At 41.0% G+C, this 19,337-nt stretch overlaps 2 protein-coding genes across 2 annotated transcripts; both read left to right on the top strand.

The window, feature by feature from the left end:
- Nucleotides 1-13,717: 13,717 nt before the first annotated feature.
- Nucleotides 13,718-15,300, top strand: LOC120288774 (probable LRR receptor-like serine/threonine-protein kinase At3g47570). Its single transcript, XM_039302927.1, has 2 exons — nucleotides 13,718-13,927; nucleotides 14,674-15,300. The coding sequence occupies exons 1-2, from the start codon at nucleotides 13,718-13,720 to the stop codon at nucleotides 15,298-15,300; spliced, it is 837 nt and encodes a 278-aa protein (XP_039158861.1).
- On the top strand, nucleotides 15,297-16,901 carry LOC120288773 (probable LRR receptor-like serine/threonine-protein kinase At3g47570). Its single transcript, XM_039302926.1, has 2 exons — nucleotides 15,297-16,428; nucleotides 16,519-16,901. The coding sequence occupies exons 1-2, from the start codon at nucleotides 15,297-15,299 to the stop codon at nucleotides 16,899-16,901; spliced, it is 1,515 nt and encodes a 504-aa protein (XP_039158860.1).
- Nucleotides 16,902-19,337: the final 2,436 nt, after the last annotated feature.

Raw genomic sequence — 19,337 nt, 5'->3', positions numbered from 1 at the left:
GAAATTTCAAGACTCAACAACTCCATAATCAAACTTCACAATTCAAATTTCTTCACGTTCCGAATTAAAGCTCTAAATCCAAAAATTACTCCAATTGAAAAATCAAGAGGAGTAAGCATTTATCGAGCATTAAGTAAAGTTCAAATTTCAACCGCTGAAGCAGCTCGCAGAAACAGGGTTCAATGACCACAAGGAGATCGAAGCCTTAGAGACACCAATACACCATCGTCGCACGACAAAAACGGATTGCTTGAATGTTCTCTGGAACCGGAGGAGGTGAGGATTTGGGAAGACGCTGCGGTGTTGTGCAGAGAGAGTGTCCCTCTCTATTTCCTAATTTGCTTGAAGGGAGCTGGTGATGAAGTTGTGAATGGTGAAGAGCAAAAAATAAACGCCAGCAAATTCGTTTGACGTGTTGGCCATATTCTGCTCTTCCTTTTGTGCTCTTTTTAACTCACAGGAAGCATTCAACTTGGCATTGCATTTGAATTTTCTTGAAGAGAAAAATGGGAGAGAACGACGGCACCAAAGGCGTGTCTGAAGCGAAAGAACGGAAGAAAGGGAATAGAGAGGGGCAGTACTGTTGATACTTGGTAGGACAACACAGGCGTCGAAATATAAAAGAAGGATAAGGGAAGTGAGACCCGCAATAATAGAAAATGAGAGGGAAAAAAAGAGGGACAGGAAATAATGCTTAAATGCGGGTTACATAAAGGATAACATGATCAAAACATTATGATAGGGAGTGTCTAAATCAAATAAGAAATGGCAAAAGGGCAATTGCTTAGAAAAATAATTTTCAGATCATTCATTTTTTGCAAAATAATAATAAAAAAATGCATTGAAATAACATAACTCGCTTTTTTTGGGTGCCACACAATAATTATAGGTAAATAATGACAAAGCAAAGAAATAAATAGGAGCATGTGATACTAATCGAAGTTTGCCTTGGATGTGACCCGAAGCCTTCTTCTAAATAGCTACTAGGCAACGTTAAGTAAATTCTGACCAAAAGAAAAATTAAGTAAATTATGGGCGATTAATTTGGCTAATCAAGGGGCTCTTTAAGGCATTAAAAAGCTACTTAGAACGCTCCTCATTATGGACGTGCCCAATCGTCGGAATCTCTAAAGTCATGCCAAATTTTCATACAAAAGATAGAAGATTAGTTTTTTGCATTTGCTTATGAAATCTTAACTTTGAATAGAGAAACATGAGAATATAAAACGGAGAAGACTTGACGGATCCAAAACCATGTTTAATTTTGGCAATTATATCAAATCTACTTGATATTTTGGCATTCCCCTTGACATAAAAAAGTTCATGAAAGTACATCTTTAAAACACACACCACACACACACACACACACACACAATTTGTCCAAGTTCATTTTTTTTTTATTATCAATACTTGCTTATCAAATTTTGTCTGGATTTTAGTAAAAGATGGTGTAAATATTTTTTTCTTTGAGTTCGATAATAAGTAAATAGCTTCAATGGGTGTGTTTATTTGAGAGAGAAATTTTCAAGAATTAGTTTTTCGAACTTTCACGTGTTTGGTTTGCTAAAAATGATTAATCAATGGAAAATCGTTCACTATCAAAGAAAATATGCATGCTTAAAGTTAAAAAATGAATTCTCTAATCTGAAAAGGGAAGTCATTTTCCTGGAAAAGTGAGTTCTCAATAAGCATTTTTTTTTCTTTATTATGAAGTTTTTCTTGAAAGAACCACACACTGACGTTTTTATGGACCAATTACATAAGAATTAACCGAAGGTCGTAAACTAAAGTCTAAAACAAGAGCTACCACCGTCATCATCATATAAGGTCTTTAATGTAACTGGAACTTTATTCTCAACTCATAAATATTATTAATAAACTACATCAAACCAAAATTAAGGGTGGAAATAGTGCAATTGAAATTCATAAGATCACATATACAAATATTTTATAAGCAACAGGTTTTGCCTTACGCATCCGTAAAAGCTAATTTTATTGATGTAGATATTCAGATATATTTTATAGCCATTATTATTAATTTTCATAGAAAATAATCGCCAATTATACTTTCAAATAATAAATTCTTATTCGTTTCCACTTAGATATCACAGACAACAATACTCTTATATTTGCATTTAAGCTCTGTTTATTTCACGGAAAATGTGACATTTTAAAAAATATTTTCTAGTAAGTCATTTTATAAGAAAATGATAGTATTCTCTAGTGTTTGGCTTAATCTTAAAAATAAACTAGAATATATTTTATGTCGTTTGGATGAAAATTTTGATTTGATTTTTCTTGATTTAAATTACCAAAAATTTTGAAATTTTTTAATTTAATTTTTGTTTTTTTTTTTCTTTTTCTTTCTTTCTCAGCCATAGGCGAGGGAGGAGCTCAACCTCACCTTGCTAGTTGAGCTCGTTAGATCTAGAGGGGCTTAGTGAGCTCGACCTCACCTTGCCCAAAGCCAGATCGAGTGGCGACTGGACGACGGAGCGGAGAGCCTCTATGAGGCAGTCTAGGAGCTGTGGCTGCAAGGCATGGCCAAAGAGGGCATCGGCAATCTAATTTAGGAAATGAGGAGGGAGTGCTTGTGGGCGAGAGGAGGTCTCTCTCGAGGGAGGAGATGGCGAGGTCAGCAATTGAGGTGGTGGAGCGAGCGTAGGTCCAGGCCTCACGGCCATGCTGAGTCCTCGATCAGGTATTCCCACTCTTGTGCAGGGAGGGGCTTCAACGGCAGCTTTCTCTCGGAAATGGAGTGAAGGTTTTGTCTAAAAAGTGGAAAAATGATTCAAGTGTAAGTCATTTTTCCTATTTTAAATGACTTTTCTAAGTAGATGGAAATTGTTATCCTTTAAGTCAAAAAATGGAAAATTTGGAAGATAATTTTCGCGGAACATTAAAGAACTTTTTATTCATGCGTAAGGTCAAATGTGCATGCAAGACGGAGAAGGAATTGCTTTATGAAAAATTAGATAAATAACAGGAAGCGGGTGAATGAAATTACGTGTTACATTGATAAAGTAAGCATCACTTCTTTTCCCCAAAAAAAAAACATTGAGAAAGTTCTATAAAGAAATGAAATGAAGTAGCAAATCATTTTGATGGAACGGAAGCCTACTTGACGTGGATTAGCCGTCGTTTTCTGCTTGGCCAACTTTCTTGGGATCGAGGAACATTGCATCTGCATTCACGTCCCATGTGTTGTAGCATAAACGATCGTTCGTGCCCCATTCAATCGATTACGGCAATCAAATGATGAGTTTGCTTTCTCTTTTTTGGCCTTTCCTAGAGCAGGTAAGAACTTGTATCTAACAGCAACTGGGCCAACATGAACATGTGCGCCTTGCCAGCCCGCACTGTTTTACGTACCTTCATTTTTGAAAACGCCCCAAAAACCATTTTGCGCATTCACATCCATCATCCTTGTGTCTCAATTGACCCAATCGAAACCAACTTTAATTGAAAATGCTAAATGAGTTAGCAATGAGGAGAAATTTGGGTCTTTTTAATGTGAAGTGTCACTTGAACGCTTGTAAATAGTATTTGTGATAACTTTTTGCACATTTCTATAAGACATGTCATATAATCTAGCATCAATCGAGGGCGTCGACTCAACTCGAACCATTAAAATTCAAATTAGACCATCATTCCTTTCAAAGGGTTTTTTAATATCCTAGAACGAGGCAGCCAACAAAACCAATTAAACTCAACCCCTCTCAATTTGGTGCACAGAGAGAACTGGATCCTCTTCTTTTCAATTTCACTGCCTTATTAAAGGATCCGCTGTATTGACAAAAGATTTATAATTACAATAAGCCACGTTGGGTCGTGTCAGAAAAAAGAAGAAAGAAAAGAGAAAAAGAAAAGAGGGAAAATTAGAGCCGAAGCAAGACCTTCCATCTCCAAGCAACGTGCGTCGGCCCCGGCCCAAGTGCCGCCCCGTGCGGGCCACCGAACCGGCCCATATGCTCGCCACTACCGGCGGCTTCGCTGCCCCACGTCACATGCTCCGGTCACGTGACCAAACAAAAATCCCAAAAAAAAAAAAAAAAAATTGAGGACCTGTCCTTTTTATCCTCTCCGTTTTTTTCCGTATATAATTCTTGCTACAAAATGAATTTCTGGGTAAAGGGTCGAAAAAGAAAAAAAGGGCCCTTTTTTTTTTATAATGTTTTTCAAAAACTGATTTATCATGCTTCATGGGGGTCACAACCGTCGCCGGAGTGGGCTTGGTCCTCCTCCGGGGAGGAGAGAGGGAAGCACGTATCCTCGCCCCCAGTGTTCCACAGGAAGTGGGCGTAGTCGGCGGCGTAGAACGTGTTGCTCGGGTCCGCCGATATCGCCTCCAGGTACATCTCCTCCGCCGCCCACAGGTCGCTCCTCGCCCTCCACAGGAAGGTCGCGTACTTGCTGCGCGCCTCCCCGTCCGCCGGCTCCGCGGCCACCGCCTTCTTGAAGTACTCCTCGGCTCTGTTCGGATCCAACACGGAACAGCGAAAAGACAAAGACGTCAGAAGGCTACACGAACGTTCCGCCAAACATTAAATTCTCCAAAACAAACGTACGAAAAACAAGTGGGAGGTCGACAACTACAGCCGAGCAGCACCCTTTCATGTCGAGCTGCAGATTTTTTCCAGTGAGGCGCGTGCATCACGTGCGCAAGGCCCTTTTTTTTTTTTTTATATATTTTCTATTTGTATTTTCGCCATTTCTTTTGGGACCACCGCGAGAGGCCGAGTCAAATTCGATCTTTCTTTGCCTAGAATGGCAAGCTCCACCACACACTCCCCTATCAATATCCCAGAAACGAGCAGCCCACTTGAACATGATGACTAGTTCGGGCCGAACCCGCGCAATTTCTCCAGAAGCGTTGAATCAAACACCAAACCCCGGAAAAAATCCCTCAGGACAAAGAAAAAGGAACTTAAAAAAAAAAAAGAATCTGAATTTGCGCTTGTCTGCTCATCAAATTTCGGAATTTTGGTGAAAGTTTGTACCCCTTTTGTGATATGATGCGTGTAGGATTACATCCTAATTCTCTTTGCCATGCAGGGCGAAAGACGAAACGTGAGCGGGAACATGTAGGAAGAATAGTACCTGTCGTAGTCGTGGGCGACGAGGTAGAGGAATTGAGCGTAATTGACGAGAAGGACGGCGTTGCTGGGATCCTGAGATAGGCTGGTCTGATAGGTCAGCTCCGTCCTGAAATACTCGGGGCCTGCAATTGCGAGGCCTCATCGACCATCGGGTTCCACAGGGACATGTCCTCTTCCCGGATTGATTGCCCCGAGACCGACTCGGCTTCTCTCGTGGTGCCATAGATGAACCAACATTTAGTTTAACACTCCAATGCACATAGATGAACTATCAATCTTATGATGCACAAAACCATATAATTGTTTATCGATATATTTAGATAAGTATCTATTCTCTACTTGTCATTGGCCAAGACTAGGGCCATTGAATGAGTGGATCAGGTTGGGTCGAAAATAGTCTAATCCAAATTAACCAATTTAGTCCGTTTTGATTCATTTATTTGCAGTTCAAATTTAGTGACTCTAACTTGACTTGCGAGTTTTGATTTGTAAACACTTTATAGGTGAGGCTAAAAACACATCTCCAATTGAATAGATTTAGGTTGATTGAAGTAAGATATGAATTGGAACTTTTGCTTTGCTTGACCATATTGAAAAGTGTATCAAAATTAGATGTAGAGCTTTCATTTGTTGAGCTTATGCTTGCCCCAAAACACCTCAGAAATTGGTCGAGTTCATAATTCAAGCATTAGATTAGCACTTCAGAAGATCTTTTTTAGGATTGGATTAGAGTGCGCAACAAGAATTTGGAAAGACATTTCCTACTTAGAGTTTGATTATGTATATTTTTTTTGCATAATTGCTATGCATTATTTGGGGTTAAATTATTTGTTCTTCAAATTGTATGAAAATTCTGGTGGTAACACACATCACTTGATTTATTGAAAAAAATCAAGAGCAACAAAAGCAATAATGTGAAAAGAAAGGGAAATTTAAACGGATTCATGGAGAGTAGCTCTTGGAGAAAAAACCGATGACCATATATACCATCATTGAAGGCTATTCTTATGACATGAACTCGTTTTCTATTATCTACTAGACGTTAACTCGCGCTTTTCATGAATGTCACGACCTATCCTCGGGGGGAGGGAACAGGTTTAGGGGTATTGCCCAAAGGACGGGTCTAAGGCCCATGATTGGGCGCGGCTCTCCTCGCCCATACCTTGCGCGACGTTGGGATATTTTTCATGGATTTTGCACAAAAGGAGTCGCCACTAACCTATTGGGGTCGGCTAGAAACCAAGTGAGGCATGGGAGCGTGCCTCACTTCCTACGCAACCCAGGAGAATCTAGGTTCGGGGACTTGATTACACTAATTAACCAATTAATGCCCTTTCGGTACCTAATCTTGTTCATTTTAACAAAATGATTTTTGGCAGGCAGTTTGAATTGATTTTATACCTATCCACTAATATGCGAGGTGATCATGCAGGTGCGCAATCATTAAAGTAATAATCATAGCTAACAAGGTCCTAATTGCAAAGAAAAGTAAACACGTGCAATTAAACATAATTAGATATGCAAATTAAACATGCTATATAATTAATAAACGAGCAAATAAATGCCTAATTACACTAAAAATGCAATACATAACAATTTTCTAACCAAATCCTACCATTTTTGAATTTTCGAAATTTTAAATTTTTTAAATTTTTTTAATACAATAAAAATAATTTTTTAAATTTTTAATTTTATTTTTTAATTAAGAAAAAGGTCGAATTTTTTGAATGCTTTCTGAATTTTTGGATTTTCGGAAATATTTTTGAATTTTTTTATTTTTATTTTTCGATTTTTTTCATTTTTTAATAATTTTTTTTTTTATTTTTTTTTAAAGTATCTTATCACTGCTCTGCGGTATCCTTGCTGCATTTCTCCCTTTTCAGCGACTCCTATTCCCGAAGCTACTTTCTGTCCTTTTTTTCTCTTTCTTTTTCTTTTCACTACCTTTTTATTTCTTTTGTTTTTGTCTTTCTTCTAAGCTTTTCTTTTAGGTTGTCTTCTCTGCATGTTTTCTTCTCCGCTCGAAGCTCCCATTAAACACCCGAAACTCCCTCTCACATTTTACAGTTTTCTTTTATTATTTATTATGTTACCTTTTTATATTTTTTTTCTCTCTTTTGTCCTTTTCCCTATTTCGGCTATTCTACTGCATCTTCTCCTTCCTAAAGCTAACGTCAATTCTGCAACTTCCCCACCGAAGCTCCTTCCCACCGAAGCTCATCCGCACACTAACGACACGGCCCTGAACAATCGGTGACTCTTCCATCGCCCGCCCACCGGCGGTCACTAGCCCACGGAAAGATGAACAGGCGCAAAAGAACAACAACAAGACAAGGAATGGAACACGGACATTAATGAACAGCCGAACTCCCTAGATATTAAGGAACTACGTCAACATCAAGAAATGTTCAGATTTCGCCATAACAACAACAAAACCTGAACGGAATCATGCTCAATGATCCGTAAAGGATTCCTTTTACGCAAGACAGGAGCACACTCACTCCAGATGATCCGAAATTCACGACTTAATCCACGTTAACTTAGTTCAAGCGTTTTATCAAACACGTGGTAAGCACTAACTCGGGATGAGGTTATTAACTCCATTTTGGACCCGCTCAAGTCTAGACCCGGAGAAATCAACAAGAAACATGCAAAATCGACCACATCAACTTACTTAAACTCAGCGTGCATATGAGCTAACAAAAGGAACAAGGCTTAGCTTCCGGTTAGACCAAAACAAGGTGGAGCAGCAAGGGTTCATGCGAACAAGCATCTCATCGCGGAGTTCCCTACCCAACTCGAAGACGGCAGGAAGCGGGCCAACTTGTGACAAATCGAGCTATAGCTCGCCGCTTTGGTATCTTCGAGCTGGGATCCTCGGGCAAGAGAGGTTTGAACTAAGTAAAGAAACTCACCAGTGACGTCGAGATTCGGGGGCGAAAGATCGTATGCTAGAGGGTATTGGCCAGAGGTCGTCGAAGACGGTTCGAGCGTGGCCGATCTACTAGAGAACTCCTTCTCGCTCTCAAGTTTCACCCTCTCCCTCTAAGTCGCTCTCTGTCTCTCCCTCGCTTTTTGCTGGTGTTTTTTCGTTGCTCCCCTTTTGCCAAGCCCCCCCTTCTCTCTATAAATCTGCCGTAGGTTGCCCCCTTTTGGCATCCCTCCAAAGCGGTTCTGGATGGCTAGCAAAGCCAGCTGCCTTTTCCTTCCATCTCCATCTCAAGACTGTCGTTAATCAGCCTCCTCTCCCTACCTGCATATGTGCCTGCAGCTATTTTGGTTCTTGGGGGCGAGTTAATGGTATTTTCGGCTAAGATGGCAGCAAGCTCTTTTGGGTTTTGACAACCGCAGGCATCGCCATGCTGCAGCCGTGTGTCATCGCTTCCTCTTCTTCTGCTCTGTCTCCTGCTGCTTCCTCTGTTCTATTTCTTTCTTTTTTGCAGGTCTTCGAAGACTGACACAAAGGGCGGAAGACCCTCGCTCGCGGGCTGAAAGGGAAAAAGGGGGCTGGGCTGTTGTTGTTTCCTTTTCTTTCTTTTTTTTTCTTTTTTTTTAATTTCTTGATTTTTTATTGACTTTTTTATTGATTGATTTTTTTGTAAAAATAGGTGTTAACAATGAATTTCATGAATATCTGGATTTTTTAATCAATATACATATCAAAATTTGATGGATATGAAGGTATTGACAATTAGAAATTTAATCTTTCTCTTTCTTGGAATTATAAGAGACTCATAGGTATTGGATTTAAAGTTATTTTCCCAACATCTGAAACCAAGAATCACTCTGTCATAGGTGGCAAAATCAATAATATGGTAGTTGTAAGTTGTAACCAATGATGAATGGAAAACGGAGAAAGACATGTGTGCTTGCAGTAGTAACTTTGGCCTATGAAACTCCAGTATACTGTCATTTCTTTGGAGATGCCACTCTCGTTTTATTATATGAAGAGCCAATTAGACATCTAATTAGCGATAGGAATGGCCATAGGCGTGGCCGGGCGAGTCCACATGGACCAAATATATATATATAATGGGCCCTCCAAGGCCCTACCAATAGTTTCTTGGGCCTGACCCAGTAACCATTGGACAGTCCATCGTGGTCGGCCCATAGTAAAAAGAAATCCAAAACTTTCTGTAAATTAGATATCTCTCCCTCTCATTTTCACCTTCACCACATCTCTCACAAATTCTAAAAAGAATTCCACTTTCTAACACTTGTTATACAAGTTTTCTCTTGCTATTTCGATCTTGAAATAGATCATAACCGCTATCCAACCGGTTTCCCAAACGGTGAGCCAGTACCTCTACGATGACAACAATACGGAGGACCACACACCTCCTCGAGGCAACACCGACACCCCTCCTATCAACAAAACCCACACCACCATGCAACAAACCTTTAATGATGTCGTGCAGACTTCGCACCAACGAACAGATACTATTTGAAAGACATTCAAAATTGTCGTTTCCGAATAGCCATTAAATTTGTTGTCTCCTAGTCATTAACCTATTTGGAAGACATTCAAAATCGACATATACACAATATGTTAATGACTAAATGGTAATTTTCATGTGAATGTCTTATGGAGCTCTCGAGCAGAAACGATTTCAACTTACGTTTGCTATCCACAAAAGATGATTTTAACTTGCGTCATAAGTACAATGATAGCATAAAGAAACTATTTACATCTGTAAAAAATAATTTATTTTTTTCTTTTTTTGATAAACCAATTAATTTCGTTCTAATATAAAGTTCGAAGACAAGGTTATTTAAAAAAAAACTAATAATAATAGAAAACTTTCTACTGAGATATATGGTCTGAAATGCCTTTATTTTTTATTTTTTTAAAAGAATGCTATGTTTTTTCAAATCCAATATATTGCTTTTCCGATCATTTCCACTATTCTCAAGAGGGAAATTTACCATAACGTTGGTATGTACATTCCACTTTCCGATCACCATATAGATCACTTAAACTACAAACATGACTTATTTTACTGAAGAAAAATCGAGAGTAACAAAAGCAATAAGGTAAAAAGAAAAGGAAATCCGAACAAATTCATGTAAAGTTGCTCTTGAAGAAAAAGATAATAACGTTAAGGCGGCAAAACCGATATATTGTAGTTGTAAACGTGATGAAAAGAAAACGGAGAAAGATATGAGTGCTAGCTACAGTAATTTTGGCCCTACGAAACTTTCATGTGTTGTCATTTATTTGTAGACTTTACCCTTGCTTTATTTTCTGAAGAGCCAATAAAACATCCAATTAGAGATAAGAATGGCTACATGGCCAGGCCCGGCTCATAATTTTCATTTTTATGAGGCCGAGTCCATTGGTTGGACCTAGATTGAACCAGTGACCATTGGATGGTCGGCCGGCGATTACATGTCAAATGAAAAATTCCAAAAGCTTTTTATAAATTAGAGGTCTCTCCCATTTTCACTTTCATCGTTCTCTCGCAAATTCTCAAAAATCTTGATTTCATAATAAATTCTCACTCTATACACAAGTTTCTCTTTATTATTTCTATCTTGAAATGGACTACAACCGCTATCCAACTTACTTCCTATATATTTAGCCAATACCTCTAGGCCCGTAATGACACTTTGATTCCTTCATTACCCAAGAGACGTCGGAACCTCCCCATGTGCGCTCCACCCAAGCAACAATAAGAATTCCATGGTGACGACAAGACAGTGGGCTGCCACCCCTCCGAGGCATTGCGTTTTTCTATTCTTTCCATGGTGGATCGAGACGTGCTCACCACAACAGCGTCAATTGTACAATCAGAGTCCGCCTTCGGAGTAGCGGACGATCATTGTGGACAATAGGGGAAGACTAAGCGACGGGTCGTGCACGGGCAGTGTCAACCCCGGCAAAACCCTGGAGCCAAGTTGCTGTTTCCAATCCTGAGCACGTTATGCTGCGGTCCAGCATTGCCTGTCAGGGTAACGGGTCGTGCGCGGGCAGTGTCAACCCCGGCAAAACCCTGGAGTCAAGTTGTTGTTTCCAGTCCTGAGCACGTTATGCTGGGGCCCGGCATTGCCTGTCAGGGTAACGGGTCGTGCACGGGCAGTGTCAACCCCGGCAAAACCCTGGAGCCAAGTTGCTATTTCCAGTCTTGAGCACGTTATGCTGGGGCCCCGCATTGCCTATTAGGGTAATGGGTCGTGCACGGGCAGTGTCAACCCCGGCAAAACCCTAGAGCCAAGTTGCTATTTCCAGTCCTAAGCACGTTATGCTGGGGCCCAGCATGCCTGTCAGGGTGACAGGTTGTGCACGGGCAGTGTCAACCTCGGCAAAACCCTGGAGCCAAGTTGCTGTTTCCAAGTCAATGGCCGGCTAGTTCGGTTGTCTTTGAACGCGAAAGAATATTTTTCTTCTGTAGCTTCCACGAAAAGGATCGACAATCACCAAGATAGAGAGTAGATAACAATTTCATCTTTTCCCATTTTGACAGTAGATTAAAACAGAACTTTCCTGATTACAAAAGCTTTATACTGTAGTGGTATTGAGAATCCAGGAATGGATTCCTAGTTCCATTATTGAGAAAGGCTTTTCGTGTCGACTAGATAGAGGAGAACGATGACTGAGTTGCGTATGGGGAACTTTTGCTACAGACCTCGCAGATTCTGCATATTTTCAAAGATTAGAAGGAGCAGATAAGTTGCGATACATCCCATAATTTGGCGGTTATTAGCACTAAATCAGGACGTAAATGGATGCCACATTCATGAGCGTAGGCAAAACAAAACAATCACGAACGACCATCACCAGTCGGATCATAGCCTACAACAAGGTAGCTTCAACCCACGCATGAAGGTGACCGAATATTAAGGTATCGAACATCGATATTGTCAGTGCCAATTTACAGGAAGCGTTTTAATGCTGCTAAATGTGAAACATCATCCAATACATTTTTTGTTGTTGAAAATTTCATCTTCTCATAGTCACTGCACTTGAGTCTTCACCGATGATTCCTAGCTATAAAACCAATTTAAACATACCCGTAACCTTCAGCATGACTAGTTCTCAATTCTGAACCCAAATAAGCTCATTACAATCTACTGCAATTCACATCACAAGCGCGTCGATTTCTGAGAATAATTTTAGGGAATGGAAGCACGTCAAGCCGACGGGAAGCCATACATGATCATATCTTCAGCGATATTTCCAGCTTACTTGGACAAAATGATTCAAACTTCAGAGCAAGAATTCTTCATTTTTAAGCCGAGACAACTACATTATAGGTGACATAACTTTTTGCGGTCCTGAGCGTGACTTTTACCCCCAATACTTTTTAAGTTGTCTTTATCAGGACACACAAGTCATCAACCTCTGGTTTGTACTTGGTGACTAGTTGCTTCATATAATTTATTATCCGGCAATTTCCCCGATGACTAATGCTGAATTACAGGTCTATCTGTCGCCCGTGTGCAGCACGGGCCGTAAGTCATGGTCAATCATGAATCAACCTCGTGAACGCTTTTATGCCAAGTTGAAATTTTCCATACTGGAATATAAGCCCAAAGTTATAGTGGTCTTCTAAGTAACATGACTTACTGTTTTGTTTTCTAACGCTTGACTTGCCAAGTTCACGGGTTCTCGAATTTCCTGGGGATTGAATGGTGGCCTTTGGACCCGCAAAGCAAATTCGAAGTTTTTCTTCAGTTCATTTTGCATCCTCTAGTTCGGGACCTGCAGTTTACCTCTTCTACTATGAGTCCAAGGTTTGGCAATTACTTCCGATGACAGGATTCATACTTCCAATAACAGAAAACGCGAACAAATCAATTAGCAAACATGATCTATGCTCTAAGATTATTAATCAATAGGATTATTTTCAACAACCTTTCTATTGGAGAGACCTCTCTCAATGACAGAAAGTTTCTATCTTTGAACATAAAAATAAAGGATAATTCTTAAAAAAACTGTCAGCGAGAAAAAAAGTGTCCATATGCGGTCTTCCTGGCCAGAAGTGTTTGGGATAGGAACCCAGAATATAAAGAGTAGCAAAACCCTTAGAATCTTGATAAATAACCGTAAAAGTTGTCTGAAACTGTGAAAATGAGGGATTTTGGGGCCGTAGACAATAGCAAAAAAGAAATTCAGCATCGTACTCTTAGTTAGCTGTTCAAATGGATAGTATGGGATCTCTAACTACTCTCTGATCAAAATTTACAGTATTTTTATCGAACGTTGTGCAAAATCTTGTTCCAAGCTCGCCTTGTGATTTTTCACTTGTCCGGACGCCCTAGAAAATTTTTAGAAATTGCATATGCATCAAATTGGATTTGAGTCGTCATGAATAGTATTGTACAAAGTTAACCTAATTTGAACTTATGGGTCTCGAAGAAAAGTCAAAGTCTTTTTGTGGACTAAATTATGGCCTTTGTATGCACCAAATTTAAACAATCAATCTCATGCTTTTAATTGTACAAAGTTGACCTAATTTGAACGTATGGGTCTTTACAAAAAGTACGTTTTTTTTGGGACTAAATTGTGGTCTTTGAATGAACCAAATTTAAATAATCAATCTCATGCTTTTAAATGGCCGGGAGAAGTTAAGAACACCATCATCCGAGCTTTCTGCTTGCTCTGTCTTAACAGATCAATGCTGGAAGCAACTTTGCCAAACTTGAGAATGCATTTAGTATCAGCTTTTATCAGCCTTATTCTCATCATACATCAAACTCAATCCAACACTTGTATTGCCTTTGCTTCCTATCCTGGAAATGAAACTGACAGGACAACATTGCTCGCCTTCAAGGACAAGATGATGATTGAAGATCCTCAAGGCATCATGGGTTCTTGGAACACGTCTGTTAGTCACTGCAATTGGCCAGGAGTTTCTTGCAGTCGCCGCCACGTGGGAAGAGTTGTTGTCCTCGACTTAGAGAATCAAAAGCTCATTGGCACAATACCTCCTAACATAGGGAATCTCACTTTCTTGAGGTGTATTAATCTACAAGCAAATCGGCTCCGAGGCCACATTCCAGAAGAGTTTGGGAGGTTGTTCAAATTGAAGACTCTCGTCCTCCGTGACAATGAACTCGGGAGGTGAGATACCACGAAATTTGTCATCTTGCGTAGTTATACAAAACCTCGATTTAGGGAACAATCGGCTCATTGGGAGGATACCCGACGAGCTTCGATACTTAGTTGAGAGAAAACTCACTAATTTTGTGGTCTCAACAAACCATCTTATTGGGGAAATTCCAATTTGGTTGGGGAATGGATCTTCACTTGTACGATTATATTTGGCGTACAATGACCTAAGAGGTCAAATACCGGCCGAGCTTGGTAGCATCTCAAAATTAGAAGTCTTATATTTGGCTTATAATAATTTAACAGGACACATCCCTTCTTCTATATACAATCTTACATCACTTGCTTACCTTGATGTAATTGCTAACCACTTACACGGTGAAATCCCAACAGAAATTGGCAACTATTTTCCTCATCTCCGGGACTTTACCTTTCAGATAACGGATTTTCAGGGCGATTACCACATTCATTGTCTAATGCAACTGGACTTGAATTTCTTTCTCTTGCTTTTATGAATTTAAGGGGAAATGTGCCTACCAATCTCGGAAGCTTGACGAATCTTACAAAGGTGACTTTTTCGCTAACCAGTTACAAGCAGGACCTGATGGCTTAAGTTTCATCACTGATTTAACCAACTGCACAAAACTAGAAGTGTTAGATTTAGGCAAAAACAAATTCAGAGGAGAAATTCCTGCTTCTATAGCTAATTTCACCGATACACTTCAGTATTTAGTTTTGGGATCAAACCAGATCACGGGCAATATCCCTCTAGAAATTGAGAACCTGAATGGCTTACAGGTCCTGACAATACACAACAACGACATCAACGGTGAAATTCCCCATGGCATTGGTAAGCTCCAAAATCTGACCTATCTTTACCTATGGGGTAATAGGATTTCAGGGGCAATTCCTTCCTCTCTTGGAAATGCCACCCGATTGCTTCGTCTGGCGCTTCAGTATAACCAATTAGAAGGCGACATTCCTCCAAGCCTTGGATGGTGTCAACAATTGCAATTACTGAAACTATCAGATAACAACCTTAATGGTACAATACCCAAAGAGTTCATCAGTCTTTCTTCTCTATCCATCAATTTTGATGTTGCTCGAAATTCCTTAACGGGGCCATTACCCTTGAAGTGGGTAACATGAGCCAAATTGTGCATCTCGACCTCTCTGACAACAAATTAACTGGAGAAATACCAAGCACTTTGTCCCAGTGTGTGATGCTAGTATTCTTGAGCTTGGAAGGCAATTTATTTGAAGGAAGTATACCGGCTTCTCTAAGGACCCTGATTGGCCTTGAGTACCTCAATCTCTCAAGAAACAGATTGTCCGGTAAGATTCCCATATATTTTGAGAATTTCACTATGCTCAAAGCCTTGAATCTGTCCTTCAACAACCTTGAAGGAGAAGTACCGCAAGCGGGGATCTTTAGAGATATGAAGCACATATCGATAATTGGAAACAAAGAACTATGTGGGGGCATTCAGGAACTTCGACTTCCCACATGCAAAGTTCGCCACACGAAGAAGCGGAGAAAGCTTCCAAAACTGAAAGCATCCATCGCGGTAACTTTCTCATTTTTTATTGTGTTGACATGCTTCATTGTTGTTGTATACTGGAAGAGGAAACTTGCGATGAGACCTAGTGCAGCATTGCCAACAAATGAGCGCTTCCAAAAGGTTTCCTATGCGAAGCTTCGTCAAGCGACCAATGAGTTCTCGCCATCTAATTTGATTGGCCAAGGGAGCCACGGCTCGGTGTATAGAGGAATCCTAGATGGAAATCAACTGGTGGTAGTGAAAGTGCTCAACCTAAGACAAAAGGGGGCTTTCAAGAGCTTCTTAGCAGAATGTGAATCCTTGAGAAACATACGCCATCGAAATCTTGTCAATATCATCACCGTTTGCTCAAGCATCGATTTCACGGGTGCAGAATTCAAGGCTCTAATATATGATCTGATGCAAAATGGTAGTTTAGAACAATGGTTGCACCCAAGCAAAAATCAAAGCGACATGCCAAAGCTCAGTTTCAGCCAGAGGTTAGACATTGCCATTGATGTGGCTTCTGCCATTGAATATCTTCACCATCATTGCCAAATGAGCATCATACACAGTGATCTAAAGCCAAGCAACGTTCTTCTCGATCATGACATGCTAGCTCGTGTGTGTGATTTTGGGCTAGCACGATTTCTTTGCAAAAGCACAAACCTAGATGCTTCTCATTGTCAAGCAAGTTCCAGTGGTTTAAAAGGAACCGTTGGCTATATAGCTCCAGGTATGTTAGCTCTTTTGTTTTCTAAGCATACTCGTTCAAGCTAAGTACTAAGTACTCATCTGACATGACAAAGCTAATGTTGCTTTCTAGAATATGGCCTCGGTGGTGCTTCATCATTGCTAGGAGACGTTTACAGCTTTGGGATACTATTGCTCGAGATGTTCACGGGAATAAGACCTACGGATGTTATGTTCAAGGATGGATGGACCCTCCACGAATTCGTCAAGACTACTCTACTTGAAGGCACGGTAAAGATCCTAGACCCTTCACTGCTATCTTCGGAGCATCTTGCAGCGATTGATGGTAGCCAAATCGGTGATGTTGAGAAGGTAAGATTTGAGGAAGGGGTTGTTGCCATAATGAGAATCGGAGTTCTATGCTCGGAAGAAATTCCAGTTGAGCGGATGGACATGGCGAATGCTTTATCCGAGCTACGTGCGGTCAGAGAGAAGTTTCTCAGGCATAGTGTGTAAGATTAAGAGGAGGATTCAACTTCTCTGTTGCGTTTTCAATTCCTTTTCAGTTTCTTCATAGTGTCTGAATGTAAACGCAGAGATGCAAGTCTATTGCTTCATGTACTTGTGAAGCAAAGAATTTGCTATCTCTATATTCTTAAGCGGGAAAAATACCAAAAAAATCATAAACCTATTGTATTGGTACTAATTCAGTCATAAACTTTTCAATTGGATCAATACAGTCCTAAACCCTTTTACATCGGTATCAATTTAGTCCATCCGGCCAATTTTGGCCGGCTGGCGCTAACGTGGACATCGGCCGGTGATCAGACGCTGACATGGCAATTTTTAATATTTTTAAAAAATTTTGAATTTTTTTGAATTTTTAGTAATTTTTCCTTTTTCTTTTCTTTTTTTCTTTTTTCTTTTTCTTTTCTTTTTCCTTTTCTTTTCTTCATTCTTCCTCCTTGGATTGTTCCGGCGATGGCCGGCCAGCCTCCAGTGAAGCTCGCCGGCCACTGGGCGAGGGCCTTGAAGCCCTCGCCGCCCACTGGGCGAGGGCCTTGAAGCCCTCGCCTGCCGCCGGCGAGGGTCGCGGCCCTCTCCCCGCCTCTCCCAGGGCCGCCGGCAAGGCTCATGGAGAGCGGTCTAGAACAGCGACATCTAGGCGGTTGTGGACCTCCTCAACCAAGACCCTCTCCTCCTCGACAGGATCATCGTCCTCGGCGTCTCCAACACACCCCTCCACACGGCCTCCATTCGCCGCCACACTACCTCATCCGGGAGCCGCTGCGCCGCGCCCCTAGCTCGCCTCCGAGCGGGACTCAGGGCAACTTGCCGCTCCACCCGGCTGCCGACAAGGCCACGGCGAGATCGTGGGTGAGCTCTGTCGGCCTCACCGACCCCCTTGCCCGCCTGCCCTAGGCGAGACCGAGCGAGGGGCCGGCAAGGCTGGCCTCGCCTAGATCCGGGCGTAGCCGCCTCGCCCACGGCCCGGTGAGGGCTGCGACCCTCACCGGTGGCAAGCGAGGGCTTCGAGGCCCTCGCCCAGTGGTCGGCGAGCCTCACTGGAGGCTGGCCGGCCACCGCCAGAACAATCCAAGGAGGAAGAAGAAAGAAAAGAAAAGGAAAAAGGAAAGAAAAAAAAATTCCAAAAAAAAAAAATATTTTAAAAATATTAAAAAATTGCTATCTCAACGTTTGGTCACCGACCGATGTCTACATTAGTGCCGGCCAGCCAAAATTGGCCGGATGGACTGATTGGTACCGATATAAAAGGTTTAGGACTAAATTGGTCCAATTGAAAAGTTTATGACTGAATTGATATCAATGTAATATGTTTAGGACTTTTTTGGTACTTTTCCCATTCTTAAGCCAAATAAACGCCTTCCTATTTCTACCATAGAAGATCTTTCTTCAGGAGATAAATAACATCTTACTGGTTATTTTCTTGGGATGAGATCGATGTATCTTCCAATGCATCATAAGTCATCCATCCCCTCAGAACGAATTTAACAACGAAATAGCTAAATGCAAGTTCATCTTTCTGGAAGCAGAGTGACTAATGTATCAGCAGTCTGTCCATCGTCATGGTTACAGAGCAAAGCAAATGCATTGAGTTGTTGACTATGGTAATTTCATAAACTTGACAAATTAGTAAGCATGTTCGTTGAATAAGTAAGCAAGACACGTTGCTGGCAAGAAACGATCGAGGACAGAGCAATTGAAGGCAAATGCTACTCTTTCTGGAGCTATTTATTTAATGTTCTTGATGAAGTCTCAAATAAACCTTCCAATAGAATCATAGGAGGACCCGCCTTCCTTCACGACGTTTGTAGCTGCATCCCTCATTTCCTTCACCTTCTTCCTCATCACCACGATTCCACCGCGCATCAAGCGTCTGACGGCCCTCTTTATTTTCTCTGCTGGCACCAGACGGCCGCCAATGCCTTCTGCCTGGTAGTCCAGCTTCAGCTCCACCAACAATCCCAGTTCCTTCACCACCATGAAGGAAGGCGTTCAGCTGCTGCTACGCGTATATGGGCCACGTCCACGTCACAATCGACGCTCCGTGCTACAAGCTCTCTAAAATGGAGTTTCAACCGTGGTGAGACACGAACCCATCAGTAGCCGTGTGCACCAGCCTGAGGCAGGAGAAAGTACATATGAATTATTATATCTTACCTCAGCTATGCTATAATTCAGAAACACTTGCATACTTAGTTAGAAGCTAAGTAAGTCTATCAAAAATGTCGATATCAATTTCTGAATGCTGAACTGTTTTTGCTTCTTGTGCTATCTATTGAAAAATTAAGGATACCCAAAATTATCTTGTTTTGTAGGACAACATCAAAGATAATCTATGTAAGTGTAATTTTGTAGATGTTTACTAGAAGACATGATCAAAAGGGTGGACAGTCCGCGAGTCAGGCCGTTAATTTGTAGACACATTGG

This window comes from Eucalyptus grandis, chromosome 10 (assembly GCF_016545825.1).
Source record: "Eucalyptus grandis isolate ANBG69807.140 chromosome 10, ASM1654582v1, whole genome shotgun sequence".
Taxonomy (NCBI): domain Eukaryota; kingdom Viridiplantae; phylum Streptophyta; class Magnoliopsida; order Myrtales; family Myrtaceae; genus Eucalyptus; species Eucalyptus grandis.
Note: the sequence above shows the minus strand (reverse complement) of the source record. Positions and strands in the feature narration are given on the sequence as shown.